The sequence below is a fragment of the Aplidium turbinatum genome, chromosome 8, assembly GCF_918807975.1.
Source record: "Aplidium turbinatum chromosome 8, kaAplTurb1.1, whole genome shotgun sequence".
Lineage (NCBI taxonomy): Eukaryota > Metazoa > Chordata > Ascidiacea > Aplousobranchia > Polyclinidae > Aplidium > Aplidium turbinatum.
The window spans coordinates 4,247,086-4,257,255 of record NC_137479.1 but is presented as its reverse complement, the minus strand read 5'-3'; the positions used below and the strand labels follow the sequence as shown (position 1 = coordinate 4,257,255).

The 10,170-nt window shown below is 38.0% G+C and overlaps 1 protein-coding gene and 1 non-coding gene across 2 annotated transcripts; both read right to left on the bottom strand.

The window, feature by feature from the left end:
- Positions 1–3,545: 3,545 nt before the first annotated feature.
- Positions 3,546–3,648, bottom strand: LOC145776475 (U6 spliceosomal RNA). The gene has a single exon (XR_014290263.1). It is a non-coding gene; the product is annotated as a U6 spliceosomal RNA (small nuclear RNA).
- A 2,747-nt stretch (positions 3,649–6,395) lies between these two features.
- Positions 6,396–9,930, bottom strand: LOC145775451 (kelch-like protein 40). Its single transcript, XM_082586748.1, has one exon. The coding sequence runs from the start codon at positions 9,928–9,930 to the stop codon at positions 7,984–7,986; it is 1,947 nt and encodes a 648-aa protein (XP_082442874.1). The 3' UTR covers positions 6,396–7,983.
- Positions 9,931–10,170: the final 240 nt, after the last annotated feature.

Sequence of the window (10,170 nt, the reverse complement as noted above, 5' to 3'; positions counted from 1 at the left end):
GTCTGTATTACGAATTATACTAACTGGTGTACATGTACGAAATGTGCGACTTTGTATAAGGTAAAGGTGAGTCCCATACTTGAATACAAGCATCGAGGGATGAGGTTCTCATTATACTAAGCCTTTGGCACTAACGAGAGTAGGGTGGCCAGTTCCTTTCTCTCGGCCGCCTTTACTTCAGCAACTACGCCCACCCAATATATTATACCCTGGGTAGAGGTGGGCGTGGGCGGTGTTTGTCAACAACCAGTATAAGCCGGGAGTCAAACCAGGATTGCATAATTGGAAAGCGAGCGCGTCACCGCTGCGACTTTGTATACTTGTGTTTAAAATTCAGAGACTAAATTGGACATTCATTAACAGCTTTAGAATACAACAAATAAACTACATACAGGAATTATTGCGCGAGGGTCTTTCTACTGCAGTCTGGATATCGCTGACGGTGATCGGCGACGACACGCAAAAGATACTGTTTTTGTTCTTCGTCACATGTGTGTAATGTGTTGTATTCCGTGATCAACGCCACTCCACGCTCGGCAATGTCCCAACCGGGGTGCCAATTGCAATGCTCAAGGGTGCCGCGAGATATTTTAACTTTAACCCGTTAAGTGTGGAATTTATTTATTTATTTTAACTCTAATCCACAATAAGCCTTTGTTTTCTCGCCCAGGAATAACAGCGTGAAAGAGATTTTGAATCGTTGCTGTTTTTTCCATAAAAACGTTTGAAACGCATCATTATTGCCAGGTTTCATGATTTTATTTTGCGTTTCACGGCGCACAAAGTCAAATTGCAGTGATGGATTATCGGATTGTGTGACCCAGCACGATTATAAAATTGCACGATTGTTTGCGAACCACTATAAAATAGAAACTTTTGCATGGGGGATACCATACCTGCGCATACAAACACGATAGCCTACATAGCTAATCGAGAAAAGGCTAAGTTATAATTGATTTATTCTTTATACCAGTGCTCCGCAACCTTTATTTACTCACGGCACACTTAAAAACTCTTTAAAATTTTGCGGCACAATTCGGCCGACACATTTTCAAAATGTAAAAAATAACTATCATCTTTTTAATGAGATATTTGCGCTTGTTTCTTGCTTTAATAAAGTTAACAATTTGGATACAGTCATTCATTGTTTCTGTCAGCTCCCTTGTAAAATGTTTGATCATCAAGGCTTCCCTGTGTAAGCAGCAATACATAAGTTGAATGGCTGGATTTTGACGTTTTACCCATGCAGCTAAACTTCTTCCTTCGCCCACCATTGCTGAAGCACCATCTGTGCAAACGTTGATGCAGTTATTCCAATGGATACCATGGGTTATGAAAAACTCGTTGGTCACTCTAAAAATTTCCTGGCCAGTCGTTCGTTCCTGGCTGGAAGTTCTTTGCAAAATAATTAGGCTACTCGTTTGTTATGGACTCGCCATTGACAAAACGTTGGCTACTAAACTTAATAGCTGTGCTTTCAATATTACGAAATTTTTCATTAAACACTGCTAACTGACAATTCAAAATGACCTAGCCTGACTTCTAAAAACGCACTACCACGTTAACCAGCCTTTTTTAAAACTAGGGCAGCCTTCCCATTGCGAAAACTTCAATGTGAGGCAAAAAAATCATAAATGCACTGTGGGAAGTCTAGCTAGAGTTTGAGATGTCTTGCAGTGGTAAAGCGAGAATTTTTAAAACATAAAAACTCCTTTCTTTTCAAAAAGTATGTTCTGATGATAGTTATCCCGCGGCACACCGGTTGCGGAGCACTGCTTTATACTTATATGAATATATTTTGTGAATTGCTTTGCGATTACAATTGGGTCTCCAAATTAGTGGATTTTCCGTACAAACGAACATTAAAACTAAAAAAACGAGAACGACTGCTTATAGTCGAGGAAGAAATGTGGGTGGCTTTGTCGAATGTGCCTCGAGATATTAAGGGACTTGTGCAAGAAGTCAAGCCCAAATTTCACACTAAATTTTGAATAAATACATTTATTTATGCGCGCTATACTGTACAACTCATTCTGTACTATTTCATACAGTTACTTGAAATACAGAAATCTCATAAAATTGACCCAGTTTTGCCAGGATGCCGCAAACTATTTATCTCTTCGATAGGGTGCCGCAAGGTCAAAAAGGTTGGGAACCACTGCTCTAAACCCTTGACAGCCTGTTTTAACCTAAAAGGAGAACTTTCTGATGATTACCCTTTTAGGGTGAAACAGGCTGTCAAGGGTTTAGACAGTGGTTCTCAACCTTTTCTGAGTCATGGCCCCCCAGACTGTGGCTCTAAAAGACCATGGCCCCCTTGAGCAAAATAAAAATGTATTTGTTTAAAGAACAATGAAACGAAATCAATAAAAACAGTTAACGAATGATTAAATGATTTAATGCTTTCTTTTTCGTAATAGACTACGCTAGTAAATCAAGCGTATCCTTAATTGTTACGTTACAATCACAAAAGATGATGCAACATGCAGTGAGATAGAACATATGATGAAAAAACATGCTTTTAGCTAGCTTTACGATACTAACACCTACATGAGTGTTTTTTGTGTCACAATTCTGTTATAATTCATCAATACATGTTATAATTTATTAATGAAGCTTTTTATCGTGGCTCCCCTGAGAACGCTCTGTGGTCCCCTTGGGGGGCCGAAGGCCACGGTTGAGAACCCCTGGTTTAGAGGGTAATAACTATGTATGTACTATGTATATTAGTTTACATCATGTACATTTGTACATGTAGTTTATTTACTGTCTTCTAAAGCTGTTATTGATTGTCAAATTTAGTCTCTGAACTTTAAACACAAGTATACAAAGTCGCACATTTTGTATATATATGTAGACCAGTTAGTATAATTCGTAATACAGACGTACATGAGTTTATAAACAGACTATATAGAGTAATTATTAAACTGTATTTTTCTTGCAATATGCCATGGCACTGTACCATATTTTTTACTGTACCGTATCATATCATATCTGTATCACATCCTCTTAAAACAGGGGTCACCAAATGGCGGCCCGCGGGCCGCATGCGGCCCGCCACGCTGTATCGCTGCGGCCCGCGGAAGGTATCAGCGTACAAGTATAACCAAAAATACTTTTCTTGAGGACTTAATGAGCACGAAGGCAAAAATACTTTTCGGGAAGCACATTTTCGCTTTGCATACGATTCCACCGACCGACTAATCAGATTATAGTTCTAGGTGGGGGTTGCTTAAAGTTATTCCAATGCGATGTCCAGCCACACTGTCCCAGTGGTTGATTAAAACGTCTGTTTTCGAATTTCAAAATTGTCTGTGAGCATAGGGTTGCTTATTTTATGTTTGCAAATGTCATGCGTTTCACCGTTATTGTGTTTCACGAGCAGTGTTCTCTTTATGCAAGTTTTTGTTGGAAAATTAGGTCGGTGTGCCAACTCAATCTATAATAAATTGGCAAAATATTATATATAAATTTAAGGACTTTTTCTGATTGTATTATGAAAATATTTAGCTTAGTAGGCTACTGCAAAATGTTTTTTTTTTTAAAGAAATATGGGACGCTTCACGATTTTGCGTGTCATCCTTGCGCAGGGGCCATGCTAATCTTCTCTGTATCGTTCCAATTTTAGTATTGCCGAAGCATGTACTGCCGAAGCAAGTCCTGCAAAATGTTGTTAATCAACAATTCTTGACACGCTGATAAGCACCGCAAGTGACAGTTGACAATAATCAAAGAAAGACGGTGTTATAGACTCTCACAATAAGGATGAAAACCAGCTCATTGCTTTTTTAGAGGGAAGACTGTTCAAGAATTACAATTTTTCGGTGATTTCGACAAGCGTTTGCTTCATGGTGCCTAGTTTCTTTTTCCCTGTTATTGGAGCCCATTTTTCGCTGATATGTTTGCAGGTCACTATTGTTGCCTATATTGCGATGTGTCAAACATTTCCCTGTTTACTGAAATTGTTAATTGCAAGATATCTTTTGTGAAGCGAAGTGACAACTCCACTCTTGCTTGGCGATGAATATGCTGATTTTTTTGTTTGTCGTATCCAGGTTTACACCTGGTAGGCCTAGTTGAAGATTTAGATTAAGCGGACGGGAAGGCAAGGAAGCCAATCTGGGTACGAAATGCGTTCTTTTCTAGCATAAGAGTCAACCTACCTAACATTTTATTAGTGCGGCCCGCCACAGCTTTCCTTAGTGCCAAAGTGGCCCGCATGCAAAAAAGGTTGGTGACCCCTGTCTTAAAACGTTAAAATGGGGGCAAACGACAAAACTTTGAACCCCGGTAGCAACCCCTAAATATCAACCAATCTTTATGAAAATTCACATATATCATTTTCTCATCAATGGTAACAATATTTTAGGGTGAGACATTAACATTTACAAAAAAAGTTTTTTTTGGACCACCCTACTAAACATGCTTATTTTTGAAAATTAACCACAGAAATGAAATCCTTGACCAATTTCCTGCAAAATGACACCAATTTCTTAAAATACACGCAGTGGTTGCTGAGAAATGGCATTTTGAAATAAGCCGGGTACCCCAATTTTCCCCCAAAATACGAAATTTCACAGGCCCATATCTCCAAAACCACTGGCCGCATTTTGATAACATTTAAAATTTATGCGTTTTTGCCCAAAACCTAACCACAAACCAAATTTGATGTAAATCGGTGATGGTGGTGTTAACAGCACTGGGTGAATTGAGCTGGAATGACCCTATAGGCGAATTCTACTGTATAATAATAACGCTAACAGCAATGCATACCGTATATATCAGGGTTGTCCAAAGCCTGGCCCGCGGGCCGCATGCGGCCCGCGACCTCCTTCAATGCGGCCCGCCGCCTCTTCTAGAAAACTTTTAAAAATTACCGTATATCCTCGCATATAAGCCGACCCTAGAAAAACAACCTTAAAATGGTAAATTTATAAAAATCCGCATATAAGTTTTATGTTTAATTTGTAATGAAATGATATCTGTTATGAAAGAGTACAATGTACAACGACACTACAGCACTCTTCATGTCACTGGCTATGATAAATACACTGGTGAGGCGCAGCGAGCCCTAGTCAATGATCTCAAATCAAACCTGCGTAAGCGTCAAGAAAACATGTTTCAATTAGTGAAGCCTTCGTCTTCTACAACCATTGCTTCTTATGATGTATCACTTTTGATGGCTAAATCCAAAAAACTTCAATGTATTCAATGCTCCGCTGACTATAACTATATCAGAAGCCGATGACGATTTGCAGCTTGAATTGTGTGACTTGCAAAGTGACCAGTTTTTATTAAGCAAAGCTACACTGCCAATCACTCAATTTTGGCCTCTTCTTTCTAAAGAGCATTATCCTAATTTACGCCGTTTTGGATTGCACTTGCTGTCAATGTTTGGCAGTACCTACCTTTGTGAAGCAGCATTTTCCGCAATGAAGTCGATTAAATCCAAAGAGAGGAATCTACTTAAACAAACATCTCTCGAAGCCTGCCTTCGTTTAGCCTTAACCTCAGTTGACATTGACACAAAGGAGCTGGCTTCCAAAATGCAGGCACACCCATCTCACTGAATTTTAAGTAAACTGTACCGTTTTACGTACTTCTTTAAATATTTTTTACGAATAAATTTATGGTTTATTCTTATTCATACTTGTCAGTTATTTATAAGGTTTCCTGGTCTACTGACGTTGCTTAAAATTTCCAAAACTCTCTTATTCGTAGTATTCAAATCTTAGCTTCTTTAATCTATTCCCCAATATGTTTTTATGATAAATATAAAGATTCATTTACACATGTACGTGTTTTACTTTACATCTGGTACGGTGAGACAGTGTATAAGAGGAAAAATGTCAACTGCGGCCCGCGATCTAATTTCCTTGCCGAATGCGTCCCGCGTCCCATAAAGTTTGGACAACCCTGGTATATATAATACAATTCACACAGCACTATTTACAATCAAGCAATAATCGATTGCCAAACTTATGAATTGTTGACCCTTGCACAGCGTACCATGAATTATACCTCTAACTTGTAACCGTTCTTTTTCTCGTAACCATTTACATTGTCATGTATCGTTTGTTCTCATTGATGTACCTTTCAAACTCTTGTTTGATCATAACACTCTCATACTTTGTTTCACTGCAGAAGAGCGATCGACAATCGTTGTGCCATTCACGTTCAGTTGAAGCAAAACAGGTTTTTGTTAAATTTTATTAGAAGATCCCCAAGACTTTCCTAAGACCAAATTGTATGGTTATTGGTTATCATAACCATGGAAAGGAAGGAAAACAGTTTTGCATGTACCAAACTCGGCCCATGCTTATGGTGGTACGTGGTACTTATGGAAATACGAGTGGTGACAATAGCCACACTTACGAGAAAAAGTAATCTGCTTTTTGTTAAGTATTTATTTGGGGATAACATCAAATGCACTAAAACTTTACACACAGTGACCTTAGGGTCTTATCGGCACTTTTGCATATACCATATAGCCTAACATGTCGCACACAGGTTTACGTCAAGCAGTTGAAGATTTAAATCAACAAGATCTGAAAATTAAATCAACACAATCGGAAAAATAAACAAACTTAGAGGCCTGCTAGAGTAGGCTCGTTAGGCCTACATCGAATCCGATTCCGATATGTTTCCGCCATAGGAAATGGTAAACGCAAAATCGAAATAATGTTTTGTTTGTGACAACAGATTATAGCCTCTCCATTAAAACGTAATTTTTTTGCAGTTGTGTACTGTGTACATTTTTTTTCTTGGTCGATATGCAGAAGAAACGATATTGTGGAAATAAAATACAGTGATATATCTTACCAACAAATGGAAAAGGTGGCAAAACCATAATGGTTTAAGACATGCATGCAAAAATCCAACTCCAAATTGCTCATCCATACTTGTTACGCATGAATCATTACTACAGTGACCATATCTGTGGGGAATCTGGCAATCGCTTCCTTAAGACTTAATAAATTAATTTTATTAGCCCAGGCAAGCAAGTACCTACTCTCCGCACATGAAGCAAAATTAGTTTCGATGTTCAACCAACCTCGTCTCGAGCTACTTGGTCTATCACACATACTTGTTGCAGTCACTCTTGTCAGCTATGCTAATAACAGAAATACAGCAACTTGAAAACTACCTCATACAGTTTAAGCTTCCAAAAACAATACTAAGTTTGACTAAGCGTAGCACTGGCTGCGTAGTGCATATTAGTATTGAATTACTTACTTGGGCACCAGAATTACTTGGAAATGATTGTTAGTTTATCTTGTAAAAATTTCTTGTTGACCAGTATTATAGGTTAAGTTAATTGGCTAACCATTTGCATCAGTAGGCCTATGGAAAGGTAAACACAAAAACTGCTAACCTAAATAATTCCTACAATTTCTCGAAAATTCTCCGAATCGGTTTTCTTCGAAATGGGATTTATCCGAATCCGGAATGGCCCGTTTCGGTGAGTCCGATTCGGTTAGTCCGATTCGGTGAGTCCGATTCGGTGAGTGCGATTCGGTGAGTCCGATTCGGTGAGTCCGATCCCTTAACGGGGGATATTTTCAATTTTTTTTTTTTAAATTATCGGGTACCGTAGCCTAATTATCATTGCCGTTTTAGGGTTAGGGATTAGAAGTTAAGGTTAGGGGTTAGAAGTTAGGAACTCACCGAATCAGACTCACCGAATAGTAGCAGACCCATCCGAATCACCTTCTCCAAATCGAATTCGCCGAAACATACCATTCCTGTCAAGCCGTGGCACTGCAGGTTAAAAACAACATTTTGAGGATAGAACATCAATTGAACACTTTTGCATAAGATTAGACCCTATATAATGCAAAAGACACAGACAGAACAGAAAGCACATTTTCAAACATTAATCTTGAGCAACATTAAACTCCAAATGCCTGAAATCTATGAACTGATCTTAACTTATATTACACTAAGCTAAATAAGTGCTTTTCAGTTCCACAATCCACATGTTTATAAAGAAATCATTGCAATCCCTCTTGCATCTCCGAACATATTGCCAACAAGCTGCCATTGATTTGTGGAAGGATCATAAACCTCCATTGGATTCACTGGGCCTTTGGAATTTATTCCTCCTGCAACATAAATCTTTCCGTCCAGAACACATGCACAGTGTCCTGCTCTTCCTATTTTCAAACGAGCAACATATTTCCATTCTCCAGATGATAATAGTTTTTCTACTGATGCAAGAAACTTGTCTTCACTGGATCTACCTCCTATAGCAAAAATTTCATTGTTTACAACAACAGCTGCCAATCCTGCTCTCTCAGTTTGCATGGATGGCCCCATCTCCCAACAATTACCATCAAATATTTCAGTAGTATTATGAAAATTTTTTGTAGTTTGGCAACCACCAAGAGCACATATCTGACCTGCGAGTTCAACAAGACAACACTCTCCTCTATTGTAGTTCATAGAAGGCCTTTCTACCCATTTATTTCGACGGATGTTGTAACTTTCAACACTGTTCAGCCACTTTGTTTTGTGAGCTTGGCCACCTGCTACATAAATCAAGTTATTCAACACTGCACATCCAAACTTGTACCTTGCTGTGAACATTGTGTCTTTATCAACCCAATTTGCTTCATCCCCAGATGCATTAGCAGTATTCCAAGAGTGTAAACTATCAAATGACTTTTCTGAATCAGGTTGCTGTCCTCCTATCAGATACATTACTTTGTTTACAAGAGCAGCACCAACACACATATTGTCACCGGGATGGTTTGGTAACTTTGACCACTTTTTAGAAACAACATCAAATTTCCGCAGATAATGTGATGAGGTATTACCACCAACTACAACAAATTCTTTTGCTTGTTTCTGCTTTTTATTTCCTTTGGTACTGGCTGATTTTTTACTTTTAGAAGGACTTGGTCTAATACTTTCCAAGTTTTTAACTTCCAGAGAAGTTTTCTCAAGTTTTGACAGAAGAGATTTGGCAAGTTGTTCTGATATGGAATCACTACTTGATGGTTCTTGAAAAGAATCTTGTTTGATTGGTGAAGAGGGCTGGTTACTTTCGTCTGCTACTATGTTGGAAGTAGAAGACAAGATTTTCTGAGAATTCTCAGATTGGTTTTGCTCAACATAGAAATGGTTACGCATTGCTTTAAGTAATATTTTTGAACATTCATGACATTCCAATACAAATTCATTGGTCATCACGGCAGAATTGATGTATAACTTTGAAAGTTTGTTGAGGTCAATGAGTTTGAACAAGTGGCTAAAATGCTCCAACCTTGCAACTCGATCATGTTCTACCCAGGATATAATGCCTTCAAACACACATTGTTCCGATACAGAAGAATCTCTAATTTGAATAAAATTAAGCATTGTTTCGAAGTCAATCATCAAATGCTTTTTATGGCCAAATAAACTCATAAGTTGCTTAGAAATATATGTTTCACAATCAAACAAAAAGTTGTCAGAGTTGAACAATTTTGCAGCTTCCCAAGATTTAATTGCATTTTCTGGAGAAAAATTTTGCACCAAATAATTTATGCAATAAGTTTGAAGAAGTGGCATCTGCAGATAATCAGCTGCCTCAAGAAGTTTGTACGCATTGTTCATGTTCAAAGAAATTTCATTGTTATAAATGAACTCAACGATCATTTCCATAATATTATCACTTATCCCTTCAAGAGTTGCTGACTTCTCATATCTTTCCCTCATGTTTGAAGTAAACATTTTCTTGAAAAAATCTGACATTACACCAAGAACACACTTGTGGATGGGGTACTCGTGAGAAGATGTCTTGATTGTGAAATCACAGAAGCAATTGTTCCTGGTGCGATCTTCATTTAACTTACTCACTAAAATATGAGCATTATCAGAACAGTCAACTTCTCTTAAAGCAATTTTTCCACCAGCATAACTACTTCCACTAGAAGATCTTCTCATTCTTTTGATATGAAACTTCACAAAAAATTTTCAAATGGAGTACTGACCTCAAAGAACTGACACAACAGCAGTTTAATAAACTTAAATCAATTTACGTTAATGAGAAATACAATATAAGTGCCTTGCTAAAAACAGGATATCATTGTTTAGATGTGGTGAGGAAAAGGTTTTTGCTGCTTGAATTGAACCTGCGGCTGCAGTTCTTATCGTCTGACTCTCTCAGTCTTCGAAATTAGCATA

Coding starts and splice junctions, on each gene's coding strand:
- LOC145775451 (XM_082586748.1), bottom strand. CDS start 9,930: ATGAGAAGATCTTCTAGTGGAAGTAGTTATGCTGGTGGAAAAATTGCT.